Source organism: Malus sylvestris, chromosome 7, assembly GCF_916048215.2.
Source record: "Malus sylvestris chromosome 7, drMalSylv7.2, whole genome shotgun sequence".
NCBI classification, from domain to species: Eukaryota; Viridiplantae; Streptophyta; class Magnoliopsida; order Rosales; family Rosaceae; genus Malus; species Malus sylvestris.
Genome location: NC_062266.1, coordinates 522,532 through 542,401, shown reverse-complemented (window position 1 = coordinate 542,401; position 19,870 = coordinate 522,532). Strand labels below are relative to the sequence as shown.

Sequence of the window (19,870 nt, the reverse complement as noted above, 5' to 3'; positions counted from 1 at the left end):
GAAGGGGAAAAAATATAATAAAAAATAAAGAAAATCATAAATGCTTTGTTCAAAACATCTTAAGAGGCACGTAGCACCGGTGATAAATTAGTACAGTTTTTTTTTTAAATTAGTACCTTACAATAGGCTAGCAATAATGTGATTCAATCAGATGTTCATGAAATATTATTTTCTCTATTTTTAAATACGTTCAAAACATCTTAAGAGGTGTGTAATGCCGGTTATAAAAAAAGTATTTTCCACGCGGATAATAATAATGTGATTCACTGGTTATAAAAAGATCTTTCCCACGCGGATAATAATGTGATTAAATTAGTTGTCAAATGATTGTTTTTTTTAACAAACGATATTTGATCTAAGATTATTCATTTACTTCAAATATTTGACTTTCCTTTTGTCAATTTACACATATAAATGTATTTAAAACGTGTAAATCACGCATAACATGCCGTGATTCAAAAAATGTCTTCTGCACGTGCGTGAGCGCGTGCATGAAGGCTAGTCTCTCTATAAATGCATGAACTTGCAAAACTATTCTAGCAAATTAGAAGCTTTCAAAAACAATTATACCAAATTAGAAAGCATATTAATCCAACTCTGAGGTGAGATGATGACTTCTCAGCTTTATGCTCCATCCTTCTCTCTCTTACCAAAATCGTCCATTAACCCTAATCATCTGATTAAGGATGGTAGCCCCTCCCTGATCAGCATCGTTCCGCGCCACCATGTCCATCAAAATCGTAAGAAGAAAAAATCCTCCTCCTTGGTGATCCGTGCCACTTCTGGTGAGCTCAAATCATCACCTGCAGCAGTGTCCACCGTTACTTCAACGGAGAATCAGGCGTTTACGGTAAAGGCTTTGGTGACGGTGACGGTAACAGCTGGAGGGTCCAGCATACGCTTGAATCGTCCCCCCGATGACAATATCGACTTGCTTCGAAAAACCTTGCTTTTGGAGCTTGTTGGCGCCGAGCTTGACCCCAGTAAGCAAGCAGTACTTTAAGCATACAGAATATATATATAACATTTCCCATTAGTTGTCTTACAGCCTCAGCCAGTTTGACCGTAGTTAATAATTATCTTAAATTTATATCTTTACATCCACAAATATTTTTAGAGTTGAGAGTTTTTTTTGTTTGATACAAGTGAGTTTTTTTTTCTATTATATTTGTTGTTCATTATTCGTTCGAGTTTTATTTTTTTTTCACGAAAATAACAAACGATTTGCCCCAAGGTTATTCAAAACAGCCTTTCTTGTTTTTTTCCTATATAAAGAAACCAATTGGAAATCAACTCTAATCAGACACCTGATTCAATGGACAGAAATCCCCTTTCAAATCTATATTCGGACTCTTTCTGTACTTGGATAATCAATTGGTTTCAAGGTCTATACAAGTGATTTTAACATATCAGTTTTAGCTTCTAACACATTGTTCCTTATTTATGTTAATTGAATTGAATAAATCAAACAGAATCTACTATTAGAATTACATAATAGGGCTGTGTAAGAAGCTAAAAATGATGTGTGAAAATTACTTTCCATATTTATATAACCCCCTCCAGTTGAAGGATGCCTCAAATAAAATTATTTGAGGAAGAGGGACACTTTGTGGTGCTCATTTCATAACTTTTTTTCAATGATTCAAATTATCTATATTTCAGTTCATCATTATATATCATTCTTGCACAAAATTAGACAAATCCAAAATCATTAAGGTATCAATTTGTAGTGAAGAACATAGACGTGTACGGTTTTTAAAAAAAAACACTCATTTGACCATTTAATCCAATGGTCAAATGGTTTCATATTAAAGTGGTATTTCATAGAGATAATCTTTGAAGGAATACCTAAAAGATTGATAGTTTGATCATTCGAATACGATGTGAAGTGAATCCACAAAGAATCTCTATGTGGGATCCCTTCATGGTAGGAGACTATATATTACACACACATATATCAGGCCCTTTTATGCAAAGGGATTCCCATTTTTTTTTTTCAAAAAATGGGGATTAAGTGTTGGGCTCACTCCACATCGAACTTCAACGATCCGAACAGTCTATTTTGTAAGTCTCGATTCATAGATCATCCTTGCAAAAATTCAATTCAATCTGAAACCATTTGCCTATTTAATTATCAAGATAAAATTTCATAGTTTCTTATATAACAAAGTATTCGTTAATTTCTTTGAACCCAACTAGATGTCTTAAACATTTCCGATTTGGCTAATATTTTGTAAGGATGATCTATCATGAGGTGCAACTTGAAAAATAGAAAGTTTGGATCGTTAAAGTTCGATGTAGTGTGGACCATACAACTAATCCTCATTTTTATAAAAAAATAAAATAAAGATCCATTCCCTTAAAGATTTCATATATATTTGTGTGTGTGTGTGTGTAAACTAATCCCCATTTTTATTATAAAAAAAAATAGAGATCCCTTCCCTTAAAGATTTCATATATGTGTGTGTGCGCGCGCGAGCACAAACACAAATAACTATTTTCATTAGGGCTGCTCATTTTACCAACTCTTTTGTTGGTTTCATTTTTTTTTTCTTTTTTTTAGTGGGAAAATCTTTGGTTCCGGCTTCTAATTGACCAAAATCTTAGATTTAAAGTTTATTAATTTGAATACTTTAATTGAAGGACAAAAATATTATTTCGGTATTAATTAAGAAATTTACTAACAACACTTATCAAATCCTTCCCAAAATCATGCAAAGATTAATACCAAATAGGAATTTTTTATTTTTTTCTCTTCAAATTGAATTGTGAGAAATATGATCAGATTTTTTTTTCAAATTAAACTGTTTTATTTTTATTTTTAAATATATAGGTACGTTTTAAATTTAAATATAATTAAATTTTATCATAAAATATGGGTACATTATAAATAAAAAATGAATAATTTTTACGTTAAAAATGTTACATTTTATCATGATTCTTTTTTATTTCGTACGAAGAGTGTGGATGCAAATTTATTCCTTCTTCTTCTTGGACAAAATTGCACCTACAAAACAATTAACACCTTAGGGTTAAGGCCAAGAGCCTCACGCGCCGACGATGAATAGGGGGCTTTGGCCGAAGAACCTCCAATGCCAAAGTTAGAATTTAGAGAGAAAAAGTGTTTAGAGAGTTTTTGGAGTTTTTGCAAGAGTGTGGAACTTAGCTTTTTAGAGAAAATAGAGTCATATGTATAGGGAATGGAGGTGGCCCGCCCTTAGAGGTTTTTTGTGTGAAAATGGGTGATTTAATTGGTGATTCATAGATTAATTAGGAATTAATCCATTAATTAGCCAATTAATCTCCATTTATATGGAATCATTTGTAGGTTATGAAGTAATTACCTAAGATGAGGATGGATGAGATAATTTGGAATTGGTTACCTTTTTTGGACACTCTTGGCTTGATTAAAGAATGATTGTCCACTGCTCGCGCGTAAGACAACCGGTGTGTCTCAAGGATAACTTTGTCCTTTTTACCAAAAAAATCACGTGTCGCCTTGTGATTATTTTTGGCTCCACAAAGAGGTTACGTGAAATGTGAAAATACAAAATAGATCTCGAGGATGTATATCTAATTTAATCTTTCAGGTTAAATTTGTTTTTTGATGGAAAATTAACGGAAGGGATTTTGTGAAAACAATTTGAAGCCTTACGGAATGTGTGTGTAACACAAACTCAGGGATGAATGTGAATTTAATCTTTGAGCTTGTATTTGTCATTTGAAGAAAATTTATGATGGTATCATCATTTTTGGATGGAAATCAAGGGTTTAGGGGCTTTGTGAAAATAATTTGGTACCTTAGGAGGTGTTGAGTGTATTTTCCAAAACCTTAGAAAGTTTTTGTGGACGAACAACAGGATCTAGATCTACACCATAAGAAGGGGGAAAGGTTTGAATCTGAGAGTTTAAAGAGGAATGCCATATCCATCCGAACCATTCACCACTTGCCCACTATTTTTCGCAATATTGTTTTTTGCAAACATGAATCCTACATTGATGAGATGAGAGACCTTACATAGCAGAACCTCAATTCTTCACATTAATGGGTTTTATGGTGGATTTTTATCACATTAATGGGACCTCAACTTTCCGGTGGAACCTCAACTTAATTTCTTCATATAGCATATGATTTTACAATTGTATGAACAAATAGCAATTTAAATTTTACAAATACGGATTAATTTATTCACTACATATTTTTGAATTGGGCTTTGTAGAGACGGGGTTGGAGAAGGAAACAGAGGGGTATGCGTACAATGTGAGCCACAAAGACGACGAGGTGGTGTATGAGGCTACTTTCACCATCCCAGCAGGGTTTGGAGACGTTGGAGCTGTTCAGATAGAGAATGAACACAACGAGGAGATCTTCATCAAGAGCATCGACCTCGATGGCTTCCCGAACGGCACTGTTAATATTCCCTGCAATTCCTGGGTTCATTCTCTGAAGAGAGTTTTTTTCACCAACAAGGTCCTCTATTTTAGATCCTTATAAATTTTCCTTGCTTTGGTCCTCTATTTTAGATCCTTATAAATTTTCCTTGCTTTCTCATTATTATACATGTATGTGTGTGTGGGAGATTAGGCTCAATGGATAAATATTTTGACATTTTTTTTAGCCATCAGATCTTATAACATCTGATGGTCTTGATTAATAGTGATGTGGAAGCTTTTAAGACTTGGATGAAGATGTGGATTATAACTAATGATAAATTTTGGCACTCCCCTGCACTTTAATTTAGCCTTTTAGAAGGCTATACTATTCCAATTTTGCAGTGCAGTTAATATTTATGTTCTGTATACATCGTTGATGTACTGTTGAAGTTTTTTTTTAATCAATAATGCTTTGTTCAAGAAGGAAAAAGTGATCACTTTCTTATCTTCTTTCTTAAGATTACCACTTCTCTAAAAATCCCTACCTAGACCCCACCTAGGCGCTAGCTAGTCACCGCCCCAATTAGTCCCTAGGCACTTGCCTATGTATGACCCTCACTAAGAAACAAAATGAATAACTTTCTTTTTGTGTTCTATTTTGGCAATAAAATGTAAGAAACTTGTTTTTCAATATTTTCTAATACCATACAATCTATATGTCTTTTTTTTTTTGTAATTAATGTATGTCATTACAATTAGGTGTTCTTTCAAGTATATATAGGCACTTATTTATACAATATATTATAAATTTACTTAAATCCGCTTAGTGCGTAGACCCGTGCCTAAATCATGTCTAGTTGCCTAGGCACTTGGCCCCAGCCCGATGCCCGTCTAGCGTCAAGCGTCTTTTAGAACATTGAAATTACCATTTGTTTTTACTGGTTTTGGCTGACTTAGTCTTCCACAAAATTAGTTGATGTGTTAATTTGTGTGAACATGTAATGATTCGAAGCAGTCGTACATACCATCAGAGACGCCAAGTGGGTTGAAGAAGCTAAGAGAATCTGAGCTGCAGACTTTGCGAGGAGATGGGTTGGGCCAAAGAAAAACATCTGATAGGATCTACGATTATGATACTTATGACGACCTTGGCGATCCGGACCACGATGATGAACTGGCTAGGCCTGTCCTTGGCGGAAAAGATCACCCGTACCCGAGGCGCTGCAGAACTGGAAGACCACGCACTGAAAAGGGTAATTATATAACCAACTAATTGCATACTAATCCCTCAACCTCTTCTTTCTATCTCACTTGGAATATGAAGTCACGTCAAGAGAGATATACGAAAAAGAGTGTAGAAACCCTTACCAGCCAATTAGCTCCCATATATATGAAAGTAAAACAGTGTTCTAGACGCTGAAAACTAAAAGTTTGTTTTGGTTCGTGTCTCATAACACACATGTACAAAAATAAATTTGTGTTTATGCCTTTTGAAATGGAAACTCATGTGCTTCAAGAACTTAATGTTGAGGACAATGATTCAAGCTATGAACCATTTTCTTTTATTACATGCTAATTTCGGATGTGGGAAATTGTATGACTGAGAAACTATGAGAGCAATGTGATTTTTGTATCATATATTTTCTACCAATATTGCAGATCCTTTGTCAGAACAAAGAAGCAGCAGTGAGTATGTACCAAGAAAACAAAGAATCAGCAGTGTGTATGTACCAAGAGATGAAGCGTTTTCGGAGGTGAAACAGCTGACATTTTTGACAAAGACCCTGAATTCTGTGCTACATATGTTGATCCCTTCGCTCGAGGCAGCAGGAGTTCTTGATCCAGCCCCAGAATTTACAGACTTCACAGCCATAGATTCACTGTTTAACGAAGGAGTCACGTTAGCTAAGCCAAAGGCTGGTGAGTCTTCCAAGACATTCTGGAAAGCGCTAGGCAAGACTATCCCATGGGTAGTCAAGGCTATTACAGGTGGCGAAAACAAACTTCTGGACTTTAAGACCCCTGAAATAATTGACCGTAAGCCTCCCTCCCTCAAATTTCTAAATGATGATTCCCTCTTGAGGAAAACAGACCACGAAATTGTTGGCTTCACCCTGTATATCACTTGTCTTCTATTGCAGGTGATAAATTTGCTTGGTTTAGAGACGATGCATTTTCCAGGCAAACTCTAGCTGGTCTTAATCCATATAGTATTGAGCTAGTGACGGTATGCTTTCTTTATTATTTTGCTGATACAAGTAGAAGTTGTAGAACTCCTTCACTTCAATCAAGAAATTCAAATTTGTATATTCCATTTATCACCCGAGGTCGCCATCTTCCTTGTTGATCAAGTAATTAAAGAGTGATAAGCGTATCTTGTTTTAGCTGGTTAAACTCTATTTTTTCCTCTAGTGGCAATAAATTCTGTAATTTCCTGATGCAGGAATAGCCATTGAAAAGTAAACTTGACCCCGAGATTTATGGCCCCCCTGAATCATTGATCACAACAGAAGTGGTTGAGAAGGCGATCAAAGGTTGTATGACTGTCAATGAGGTATAATAAACACACCCCAACCTCTTTGACTTGCAACCGGGTTATGCTTTAAGTAAAAGAAAATTGCTTGAACATGAAATGTAGGCCTTGGAAGGAAAAAAGATGTTTATTTTGGATTACCATGACCTGCTCATGCCTTACGTGAACAAAGTAAGAGAGATTGAAGGTACCACACTGTATGGTTCTCGTACACTATTCTTCCTCACTGAAGATGGGACACTGAGGCCTATTGCCATTGAACTCACTCGACCGCCTGTTGGTAACAAGCCACAATGGAAGCAAGTCTTTACTCCAACCTGGGATGCCACCGGTCATTGGCTGTGGATTCTTGCTAAGGTCCACGTTCTTGCTCATGACTCTGCCTATCATCAGCTTGTCGTGCACTGGTAAGAAACGCGTACCCAAGATGGCTCAAATCCCTTTTTATATTGGCATTGAGCTACCAAATTAGTCGTGTAAATGGCATTTAAGCTGTGGTAATTAGGAAACCACGAATGTGGAACTTCACATCATGCCTCCTGCTCAAGTGTGTAACTTCGGTTATTGTAGCTGTGGCAATTGGGAACTATGAGACTAAGTCATGGATAATAACTTGTTTGTACTTTTATATTTTCACAGGCTGAGGACTCATTGCAGTACAGAGCCATACATAATTGCAGCTAATCGACAATTAAGCGCAATGCATCCCATCTACAGACTTCTGCACCCTCATTTCCGGTATACAATGGCAATCAATGCTCTGGCTCGAGAAACCCTCATCAATGCAGGTGGAATCATTGAGAGCAGCTTTTCACTTGGAAAGTACTCCACGGAGTTCAGTTCTGTTGCTTACGACCAGCTTTGGAGATTTGACATGGAAGCTTTGCCAGAAGATCTCATTAGAAGGTATTTTACTTGATAAAACTAGCATAAGACTAATCCAAACTATTTGATGCAGGAAACTTTGTACAAAGAAGATTTTCGATTTTTACAAAGAAAACTTCACTGAAAACCCCACGGAATTTGAATTGCTTGTTCATATTTGGTTGATTGGATTTCAGGGGAATGGCAGTTGAGGATCCTACAGCTGAGCATGGCTTGAAGCTAACAATTGAAGACTACCCATTTGCAAATGATGGTCTCATTCTGTGGGATGCCATTAAGGAGTGGGTGAGTGCTTATGTGAACCACTACTATCCAGACCCAAATCTTATTGAGTCTGATACGGAGCTTCAAGGTTGGTGGACAGAAGTTAGAACCAAAGGTCATGCAGACAAGAAAGATGAGCCATGGTGGCCTGTTTTGAAAACTCCGGAAAGTCTGATTCACACTTTGACTACTATCATTTGGGTAACCGCTGGTCATCATGCAGCCGTGAACTTTGGTCAGTACATGTATGGTGGATATTTCCCTAACCGCCCTACAATTGCTCGAACCAACATGCCAACTGAAGATTCATCTGAATTTCTCCAGAAGTTCATGGAGAACCCAGAAATGGCTCTGCTGTTGTGCTTCCCCTCAAAGATTCAAGCAACAAAAGTGATGGCCGTGTTAGATTTACTATCGAATCATTCACCCGATGAGGAGTATATTGGTGAGAGTCTAAAGTCAGCTTGGGCTGAGAATCCTGTTATAAAGGCAGCATATGAGAAATTCAGTGGCAATTTGAAGAGGCTAGAAGGAATTATTGATGAGAGAAATAAAAATTTGAAACTGAAAAACAGAGTTGGAGCAGGCGTTGTTCCATATGAGCTTTTGAAGCCATTCTCAACCCACGGTGTCACAGGAATGGGAGTTCCAAACAGCATCTCCATCTAAATTTGATGATGAGGAATCGGTGTTCCAAACAGCATCTCTGTCTAGATTTTAGGTTGATGTTGTAAAAACTCTTTATGTATTCTATTTGGCCCTTAATAAATCAATAATACGGGGTGCTTAAAGTTCTGATGAAAACTGTTCCATGATTCCACCCAACTCGAACTAGTAACATCAGATAATTTGCGGATTGGAACAAGTAATATCAGATCACTAATGGGAAAGGTTAAGGTCCAGAGTGTAACTTGTTTCTTTGTTTCAAAGTACAGAGATCATTACATGAAAGTTACAAATTTCAGCGCTAACTGACGCTGCTGCAACTTCCGTATGCAGAGCCGGAAAATATGTCAACAGCAACATGATGTGAGCTTGTGAAACAGATATATAGCTTATTACTTGAAGTATGCTTATATACACGTATGTCTATATTATACATCGACGTGGTACAATAAATGAATGAACCAAAATGTGGAAAATCTATCCTAAAAGAATTCTTCCTACAAAGAATTAAAGAATTAGGGGACCTTCGCCTTCTGCTGAGTTGCTCATGAAAGTCCGGAAGTGAATCCAGGTGACAGTGAAGCTTCAGAGTTTCTCTCCACAGAACCTTATACGATGTTGTCTTATAAGCAGACATTTGTCTTGCCTCACTTGAATTTGTACACCAAGGAAGGAGTGTAGAAGAAACAATGTGAGCAAACTCACAAAATGAGTGTGATGCTGCGGTTGCTCTTAAAATCACCGTCCATCCAAAGAACCATCATTGCACTGGAGAACAAACCACTTTTCAGAAGGCTCAAATTCAAGGGATTTGCTGAGAAATTCAAAATTTTCGATTAGGTGGTCCATTGCAGAGTTAGCATTGTGCTCGAAATCTTCAGCATTGACTCACATGTACGAATGAGTATTAGTATCATTGCACATGCACTCCGGAATGGGGTACTTTGTGACATCTTTTCCAACTCTACTACTCCTGAGGTCTGGCTGTCCTAAGGAATCTCTGTGCAATTCCTTTATGATCCTATTGAACTCTGCTTCAGGGAGAGAAGAGTTCAGAAAGTACGGAAGCATATGTCTCTTGTCTGGGGTTATATACTTCTTGTGGCCAGCATAGGCACGTTGTCCCTGAAGGAGAAAACAAAACTTTGTGTAAGTGAAGTCTCCATCAAATTAGAAAAGCATAGGTACGATAATTTCATATTGTTCGTCTTCCATGCATATTTTCTCAACACATTTCTTTTTGTTGCTCCAAATTGGAAAGGCCTCAATGACACATCGCTCATATTTCAGATCAGTTGTGCACTTATCTAAGCATTTCATTTGTTTCACTCGATTTATTTTGAGCATTTCGTGCATTTATCTAAGCATTACCGGTTAACGTGATTTATTTTGATCATATTTGCTAATTGTTTGATCTAGCATATAGTATATACATTTACTAAAACAAAAACAAATAATTATACCTGCATAATACGGCCCATATTTCCCCCATGAGAAGGCATGAAGACATCACTATTCTCGGAAACTATATAATCAATGGCAGCCATGACAGAAGCTCTGTTTGCAAAAGGTTCTAGTTCACCAGGCAAAGCAAGATCTTCCTTATTGTAAAAATGGGGAAATTCTTCGATTAACGGTAGTAAGGCTTCTTTTCCACCAAAAGGCTGCCCGCCAGCCCAATATATTCTTGCACTTTTTGGAGCTCCAAGAGCTTTAAGCAACCTAAAACACAAGATTTGGTTTGTCAGAAAACTCTCTGCTACATACAATAAATACAAAAAAAAAAAAAAAAAAAAAAAAAAGAAAACAAAAGAAAAAAGCAACCTATTTGGTTTAATTAAAATGCCTAAATGTGACTACCATACCTGGTCACCTCCAAGGCTTTCAAGGGGCAGTGACCTGCAAGTTTTCTTTCATGGTAAGTCATGTTTGATCTTCCAGTTAGGAGCTCTGGCCGCTGTATCCTCTCATTGTAAACTATCTCATCATATTCAGGACTCAAACCAGGAAGACAACCGGTCCTCACCCATACGTCCTTCTCCATTCTTAAATGAAGCGCAAGGTATGGACCCTTATTGCGCACCCTCTCTGCAAGCTTGTTACCAAATCCCAAAATTGGAGGAGCAAACCTCAATGCATGAAAAGCAACCTGAAGTCAAATAAGGAAGAGATTACAGTCAGCTGTCTATAGGACCTTGTTCCAATTCTGTAATGAAACAAAGTCAGCTTGCATATACAAAAATAAATTATAAACATATTCAGCGAATTACCTTGCATCGAAGCTTTTGAAGATCAGAGGGAAGATCCTTAGAGAGCTTTGAATCCAAGCCTCCTAGAAGCAGAACCCTTTCTCTTTTAATCTGCATAAAAAAGGAGGAATTAGCATAATTTATAGTGTCAATTGGAATTCCACAGGAAATTCGTTTATAAAACCACAAATAACAAAACAGATAAACAGGGTTAAAAAATCATGTTACGAAATTAGACACAAGGAAAATGACTTAAGCATGATCAGAAAACCCTGAAATCGTCATTTGTTTTACATAGTTAAAATGTTTGGCAGCACACAAAGTCGATCTGCAGTCTGCACATAAGGTTTACATAATAAGTACAAATTGTAATAAGGGTTGGACTGGACGGCTCTTCAATTGTGTTAGAGCATCCCCGGGGGCTTTATCCTCCATGAGGCTACTACATTTCCAGCCTTAGCGATAAATTTCATCTCCAATGAGCCGGAAAATGGGGCTAAATCCACCACTGGGGTTGGCAATTTCCTTTCTTGGGTAGCATAAAATTAGGCTACATCTAGCCCCAAAAAACAGTGGGTCCCACAAAAAAAGTAGCAACCTATGTGAGCAAAATTCTATCAATCTCCCTCCACTTGCGAAGACACTTATACTCTCCTTTTATTATTATTTTAATTCTTTTTTCTTACTTATTTTTCTTGCAATTTGGCTAATTAATGATTGTTTTAAATTCGATAAGAATTAAAATTTCAAATTGATTTAACGTTCATGGGCATTGATGGGAGAAATTTTCAAATAAATTTTTTTTTTCAAAATTGTATGATCCTAATTTACCAATTGGTGCTAGGTAAATTGTCGTGTTATACGTGAAAAATCAAATTATTTCAGAGGGCGAAGTGGGGGTTTGTTTCTTTAAACGGATGAGTTTGAGATAAGAGAATCTAATCCAACAAACGATTCATAAGTGATGAAATCTAACCTTGTCACAATTTGAACTTTTTAGGTTGAAGGGTTCATAAAAAAAAAAATTAAGATAGCACATCCAAAAATCAACTTAAGAAAAGCTAACAAAAAAAAAAAAGCATTGCTTAATAAAATTACTACATAAATAAATATATATAGCCCCATATAGAGCCCGAAAAATATAGCCCCTCATTGGGAGATATTATTTTATAAAGCCTCAAAGATTCCTTGAAGCTCTAAAATGAGCTATATCCACCACTTTTTCAGTCCCATATAGAGCCCCTCACTGTAGAGCTATTGAGGCCTTCCCATGCTATTGTAGCAACACTTGTAGACTAAAATATGAGAACAACCGTTAGAAAGCTGACATTTTTTCGTAGGAACGCACCAGCAAAAACAAACAACCAAACAAAAAAAATTTGGTGTCACTAGGCCCACAAATAACAAACTAAACAGCTGCTAAAGCATCTTTTCCTCTATTCCATATTTCCTTAAATATTTAGTAAAAACAACCGGGTTGCTTCAATGCAAGCACAAAGACAGCAATGATTGTTACCCTCTTGTGATAATGCGACCGAATCCAATTAGGCGAAGCATGTAGAGGAATCTGGTTCACCTCCACTGGACTCGTCATTCTATGCGTCGATGGTAGTGCAGAAACTATACGAACATCGTCAGCAAGAACTTCCTTAAAGTGCTTCAAATCAAATATATCAGAAAATTCACTGCACCCATCAAACGAAACACAGAAAATCAATTTCAGTCTCCTAAGCAAATATATTGCAACATAAGCTATACATAAACCAACTCATTGAATCCAAAAAAAGGCAAGTAATTTAGTGAGAAAAATGTGAGTTGAGTTGGAACATTGTATACCTTTTATCTCCCCAGATGACATTAACTTGCAAAATAGGAACCACCAGAGCAGCTCCAAGAATCCTGGCAATAACGACAGCATCGACAATCTGATTCCTCTGCTGGTTCATCCCACCAGAAACCATAACAAGCAGGTATTTAGTCCTGTCCTTCACTATCCCCTCACTAGCTCTCTTATACTTCGTCGTCAAATCCAAGCACGGCCGATACCCCAAACCATCCGGCTGCTTCCAAAACTCACTCCCATCAGCTTCCTCTCCGACCTTCCCACTGTTTGGCTCAACCCCCACCTCTGATTGCAAAACCCCACTCGAAATCAACGGCTGGGATTCGCTCAAAACCTCGACTTGGTTGCTGTTTTCACCGTTTGAAGCAAAACCCATGTGTGATTTTGAGTACCTATTGGAGACCAAGTCCTGGAGCTGAGTTGTGGAACATGGGTATGGAGAGTACGGGACGAAACGGTAGAGATTGAATCCCAGCTTCAGCATCCCAAAAATTCCAAAGAGGAAGAGGAAGAAAACCCAGAACTTTGGGGTCCTGTAGTTGCTGAGCCAGCTCAAGCAGCGGCTGCTTTTGCTCCTTGAAGATTTCTTGGCAGAAACGAGGAGCGATTGCAGAGAAGAGGAAGACAGAGAGTTGATAATCTGAGAAGGGACTGAAATGTAAGAAAGCTTCTTGGTGGTGCTGTTGTTCTCCGACTTCGCCATTGATAGGCTGAGAAACTCTGTAATAACGCTGTCTCTTCTTCTTATTTGAAGAAAGAAAAGAAAAAAGTTGAGATTTTTTTATGGGTTTTTTATTTATGAGATTCCTTCACTCGCATTACCACTCAGAGGCAGAGGGAGAGAGAGAGAGATGGTGTGAAACAGGCGGCGGGAACACGGAAGTCTGAGAAGAAGCGTACGCGTTAACGTTTGTATTTATGAAAGAACATGGGGATAGGAATGTTGGCAATATCCGCATCAGAGTGCCATGTCATCAAGAGTTTGTTGAAACGTTGTTAGATTGATAGAGTTGGTTATATCTGTTAGCTTTGGAGCTAAGCTTTGTACTCTATATAACTGAGTGGTGAATCATATTGTAATTCATTCAAGTCTTTTGATATTAAAGATCATTTCATTTCTTCTCTGTTCTCTGTTCTCTGTTCTCTAGCTCTTCATCTTCTCAATTCTTCACTGCTCTTTAACTTTTCCAATGTAGTTAACAAGGAATACTAGGAAAGGAAAGCTCGCAGCTTCTCTTTAAACGGAGACACTTCAGCTGGTTTATTTATATACAATTGGCTAAGTGGGACGTGAACTATTAAATCCTGTCCCTAACTTTGTTTAATTAATTTTTTTTTTAATTTTCTGACAGGACTCTATCTAAATACATTATACATGATTTCTGATAAACCATTATTTTATTTTATTTTTTGGCAAAAATACCTACCAATGATTATATACACACACAATGTCATGTCTGCGTTAAACAACTACATTCACGAGGAATTCGAACACAGAATATCAAGATTCAAAAGTAAATAGTTTATATATATATATATATATATATATATATATATATATATATATATATATATATATATATATATAAGAGCCTAAGACATCCTATTGTTTTATTATGAGACAATTTAATAACCGTTTTGTTTTTAATTTTAATTTTTTTTAAAACTAAAAAATTGATTGAAAACAAATTTTAGTTTTCACAAATATGAAAACTAATAATTGAAACAAAGTTTGAAAACTAAAAAAAAACTTTCAGTTTTCAAATGTAATTACGAAATAAATTTTAATTTATAAAAATAATAATTGATATGATTATTACACGAATTTTGTAAAATATTTTAGGGTAATGCTAGGGAGACCAAAGTGTAAACCTAATGATATGGTTGTTGATGACTAAATTATTAATTAAGTATCAATTAACATACTTATTTTTTATTAGTAACATATCATTTAATATGCAAATTTAATTTTTCTAGTATTATCCTTTTATACGTGGTTAATGGTTGTATTTTTCTTTGGATACAATGAGTACAATATTAAACACATGGTTAATGGACCAAAAAAGAAACACATGGTTAATTAATGGTATAAGCAGAGCAACATTTTGGTAGTTGGGTCAACAAAATTAAGTTTCAAATTTATTTACCTAGGTTTTTTTTTAGCAAATGATATTATTTGGGGAGGGGTGTGGATTTAGCCTTGCAATAAGTTAAGAATAATATGGTTCAAATTTACTTTTAACAAGAATCAAATTTAAAAAATTTCGCTTATAAATAGAAGAATTTTAATAAACTGTAATACTAAGGGCAGTTTTAACTTTATTTTTAAAGGGGAGGGACAACTTACATCTCGAGGAGAATACGTGTCGTGTTGTAGTATAGCCTGCTGGCTAAATAAACAAAATGAAAGGTGCAGTCAGCAGAGAGAAAGAGGGGGGCACCGGTGGATTGTCTGCCCTCCCATTTTCATTGTCTGCCCTACCATTTCCATACTCTCCTCATGCCCTTCTGTTTGTGTGGTCACGGTTAAGCCACGTCAATATTTTATATTTTTATTACTTTTTGTTTTATTATTTCTATAAAAAATTAATATAAAATGTTGACGTGGCTTAACAGTGACCACACATCACAGGAGGGCAGGGAAAGAGTATGAAAATGGGAGTATGAAAATAGGAGGGCAGACAATCCACCTCCGGGGCACTACCATGTGACTTTCTTCCCAATAGCTTGGATTATTATTGGTCTCTATGCCTAATGTCCCTGCCAAATTAGACCAACAGGGAGCTATAGACCTATGACATACCTAACTCCCGAAGCTGCCCAATTGGCACTGCTCTGGTTTACCGTGCTGGCATTCTTTTCCACGTGGCAGATAGTGACTTCTCAATTCCCTTGCCACATGGGATTTTCCTTTTTCTTACTTTTATGTTGTTGGGGTTTGATCATTTTCTGTGGCCCAAAAAATTACTTAATCCCAGGTTACATGTAGAGTTGGATTTGGGACAAATAAAGAATGGATAATGGGATATTTCTTTTGGCTGTAATTAAGGATGGATTTTTTTGCTAAATTAACATGCCAACCGTGTTATATTAATTTTGTACCAAATTTTTTGTGCCAATCGGTAATGGTACAATATTATACCGTACCAAAATTGTAACAACCTGTTCCCATTTTTATTTACGGATTTTGGAACGAAGGGGTAGTTTGGTAATTTCAGTGGGGTTGATAGATATTTTAAAGGGAGTTTTAATGAAAAACCCACGGTATTATTCACTTTAACGAAAAACCACATTTTTACACTAAAAAGTCAATCCTGATACTATTCACTTTACCCTTTAGTTTGTCCTTATCGTTAAAACTCATAGTTTTCAAGCCCTTTTCATTAGCTTTACTTTAAAAGGGCTTGAAAACTTTGAGTTTTAACGATAAGGACAAACTAAAGGGTAAAGTGAATAGTACCAGGTTTGACTTTTTAGTGTAAAAATATGGTATTTCGTTAAAATGAACAGTACCGGGAGCTTTTCGTTAAAGTTTCCTATTTCAAATTGTTGCTTTTGGGTCTTGTTTGGTGTGCCCAAGTGGGGCCCACCCTTGGTTTTGTCCCCCCAGCCCAAACACTTCATCTTTCTCTCTCTCTCCCTCGCTTTCTTTCTTTCTCTCAACTCCCCCGAGCTCTCTCTCTCTTAGCTCTCACCCCTCTCAGTGCACTGTTGCACCACCACCACCGCCCACCTCACTGGTGAGCCCACCACCATCACACAGTTCATCATGCCTCTCTCCCCGAGACCTGAACTGGAACTAACTCTCATACGTCTCTCGCACGCTCTCTCTATGCACGGCGAGGTTCAACGACCTTCGAGCCAATTTCCGGCCAACTTCGAGCTCTACTAGGGAAACAAAAGGTATAATCCTAATCTACACTTGGTTATCTTCAATTTGGTGAGTAAATCATATGTTAGGGTTAATAATCGAGGTTGATCGGAGTTTGGGAAGCTCTGGCTTCCTTCTCCGTGAGAATCGGTTTGAAAACCGGGTCGACCCGACCTGGTAGCCCTAAACCCAGATCCACAACCCTAGCCGGCCCAAAGTTATTAGGCCATATAACCCGGCCTAAACTCTCAGCCCAATCCATAATTGTGAGCCATTGAACCCAGCTCAGTTGCAAGCCCAAACCTAAATGAGAATCGGCCGAACCCAGAACCCAGGCAGTGCGTGGGCGTAGGTCTTGGCCAGCGCGTGGAGCACACGCACCTCCACCGAAGGTACTGTGCTTCGATGTCGTCCACGTCGGCGCTAACGAATTTTCTAGCCAACTTTCGGGCCACCCAGATTGGCGCGTGGCCGTCCCAGCCGCTGCCCAATGGTGATGCGTGGGGGTACCCGAGGTCCCTCTTTATGTTTTTCGATGTCCTAAATTCGTTTATGACGTTGTTTCTTGAAATTCAATCGTTATGATAAAGTTTGATTAATTGGACCCTTTATGTGCTTATGTGCAATTATTTATGGCATTTTCGTCCTCTCTTGTTTGCACTGCTCTTCGGCGGTGAAGTATCTGTGAGTGGACCCTTTTTAAAAATGCATATTTTACTATTAGAAATGCATACATGAAAAACATAATTTTATGTCTATGTTTTATGAAACATTTATGAGTAAATTGGTTTTACGTTTATGAATTATCATGCTTATTCGACTTTACGTCCTTTGGGGTATATATGGTTGATGACTATATGCCTACTTATGAACATGGTTTTACGATATGAAGTTTTAGTTACTGAGATTCGATTTGAGATATATATTAGAAATATTATGTTAATGCTTTGATGTGCTTACTTAATGGTCATTCTTATGATTTGCCTACGGGGAATGGTTCTACTTACAGGCGAATGAAATCATTAATTGGCTTCGGTCGGGTGATGTAGGGTTTACGGGAGAATGATACTGCCAACGAGCTAATGGTCCTGCCTACGGGCAAATGAAATCATTAATTGGATTCGGTCGAGTGATGTAGAGCCTACGGGCGAATGATACTGCCTATGAGCGAATGTTACTTATATATTGGCTTCGGTCGGGTGATGTAAGAGCCTACGGGCGAATGATACTGCCTACGGATGAATGCAGGCCTACGGGCGAATGAAGTGTTCTATATGCCTTCAGGCAGGAGATAATACCACTACTTAGCTCACTATATATCATATATGTTTTATATGTTTTATCAAAGGTTTTATGGCATGCTAATATTTTTGGAAACCTATTACATATTATGCTATTGAGTTTTCATCAACTTTAGGGGTTAGTATGTTGTTGAATAACTATTTTAGTATTACTTATTTATCAACTTGGTCCATCCATGTTTTGTTCTGAGCCCTCCCTCAGGACTTAGAATCGAGGTGTACAATCCCAACGTCAAGGCACTCCCGCATCAGCATCTTTGAGTCCTTCGGTGTAGGACCCATCCTTTTGTTCATTCAATTTTACATTATTTCCTTTATAGTGTCTCAGATTTAGTTGTATGCTCTGAATATGTTCCTGTAGACATCGAAATTTCGGTGAAAGCAAATGTTCACCAACGCATTTAAATTTTGACGTATCAGGGCATACATGGCATATGCCACGTGTCGTACAAATTGTACACATGGCGTGTGACTCAACAAAATAGGAAGAAATACCCTTGGAGGATTAAACAAGTTTTTCTTCTCATTTTGGGCAATGACAAGGCAAGCATCATTTCAATCCATTACTGATCAAAGCAAGTTCTTCTCATTTGGGCAATGACAAAGCATGCACATTTTAAGTTTAAAATTGTATTAAGTGGGAAATTAGGCCATAAATTAGACCACTTCAATTTCAATATTGCATTAAGTGGGAAAATTAGGTAATGGTGCTTGGGTGGGAAAATTTTGTGGTGATGATTCATTCTCAAAAGCCTATAAATAGGTTTCTCCATCAAGGTATCAAACATCAAGGAATTCATAAATACATTTCTCTACTCCCAAATTGGAAGAGAATTCCTGAAATCCTTGAAGCTTTGAAACTCTAAAGCTTTCAAGCATCCAACCTTCAAGATCAAGCCCAACGGCCCATGAAGAAACCATCCATACACAACTGTTCATCCTAAAGATCAAGCCCCGACGGCCTTTTGGATCAACAGCCCATTCACAAATCTACACAACTGTTCATTCCTAGATCAAGCCTCGATGGCCCTTGGATCAACAGTTCATCCACAAATCTGCACAACTGTTCATTCCTAGATCAAGCCTCGACAGCCCTTGGATCAACAGCCCACCCACAAATCTACACCCACGTGTTCTTGTTTCAAGAAATTTCCGTGTTCACAGTCCCATAATTGCATAAGCATTGTATTTAAATCTATAAGTTTTATTTATATTCGTATTTCTTCATTTTTCTCATGCATGTTAGTGTGGTTTTGTCACCTTCGGGTATCGGCCAACACGTGCTTACCCTGGTGTTTGGAGGATATCAAGGTCGGGCGTGTCAGAAATTTCATGATATGGTTTGGTAATGATACAATTACCACGGTATTACTGTACCGTACCAAAAATATAATATAATATATAATTTATAAATTATATAATATTGTTGTGGTCTATTTTATCTAACAATATTTAGGGTGGCTGGCGGCAAGGAGAAGAGAGAAAAGAGAGATGTGTTAGTAGAATTGTAGGGGAATGTGTGTTGTTATCCCTCCTACATTGTGCCTTTATTTATAGTAGTAAAGGAGAGAAGATATTCCTTCATCCCCAAGGAATACAAGATACAGTAGGAAAGGATAACCATAATCAAATCTAATATAGGATTTACACAATCACAATTCAACTAGGAATGTTTACAACACTCCCCCTTGAGTGTGTAAATACTCAAGGTAGATTTAGCATCATGCAGAAGTTGAGGAAGTTGACTCGTCGACACTGATTCCAAGGAGCAACGCTTATTCTCAATAAGGTAGGAACTTGCATAAGTAGTAAGTCTTACTAAAAAACCCTAAGGCTATGGCAAAAACCCGAGTAGGGACAAAATCCATAGTCTAAGGAAAAATG

At 37.2% G+C, this 19,870-nt stretch overlaps 2 protein-coding genes and 1 pseudogene across 2 annotated transcripts in view; 1 reads left to right on the top strand and 2 right to left on the bottom strand.

Moving 5' to 3' along the window:
- LOC126628680 (O-fucosyltransferase 20-like) overlaps positions 1-13,705 on the bottom strand; it is a 79,101-nt gene extending 65,396 nt beyond the window's left edge. Inside the window, exon 1 of the mRNA XM_050298461.1 lies at positions 13,545-13,705. The gene's annotated coding sequence lies outside the window, so the exon portion shown is untranslated. The remainder of the gene's footprint in view (positions 1-13,544) is intronic.
- Positions 554-8,860, top strand: LOC126628678 (linoleate 13S-lipoxygenase 2-1, chloroplastic-like; annotated as a pseudogene).
- LOC126628681 (O-fucosyltransferase 20-like) lies at positions 9,087-13,551 on the bottom strand. The gene is made up of 6 exons (XM_050298462.1): positions 12,808-13,551; positions 12,488-12,656; positions 10,993-11,082; positions 10,588-10,871; positions 10,186-10,444; positions 9,087-9,847 (listed from the first exon to the last, which is right to left on the bottom strand). Exons 1-6 carry the CDS (start codon positions 13,515-13,517, stop codon positions 9,611-9,613), a joined length of 1,749 nt encoding a protein of 582 aa, XP_050154419.1. The 5' UTR covers positions 13,518-13,551; the 3' UTR covers positions 9,087-9,610.
- Positions 13,706-19,870: the final 6,165 nt, after the last annotated feature.

Excerpts from the sequence above, each read along its gene's own strand:
- LOC126628681 (XM_050298462.1), bottom strand. The coding sequence starts at position 13,517 with ATGGCGAAGTCGGAGAACAACAGCACCACCAAGAAGCTTTCTTACATT. Across the intron at positions 10,872-10,992 it reads TTCAAAAGCTTCGATGCAAG|GTTGCTTTTCATGCATTGAG; the intron begins GTAATTCGCTGA and ends ATTTGACTTCAG. Across the intron at positions 10,445-10,587 it reads AAAGCCTTGGAGGTGACCAG|GTTGCTTAAAGCTCTTGGAG; the intron begins GTATGGTAGTCA and ends CTTGTGTTTTAG.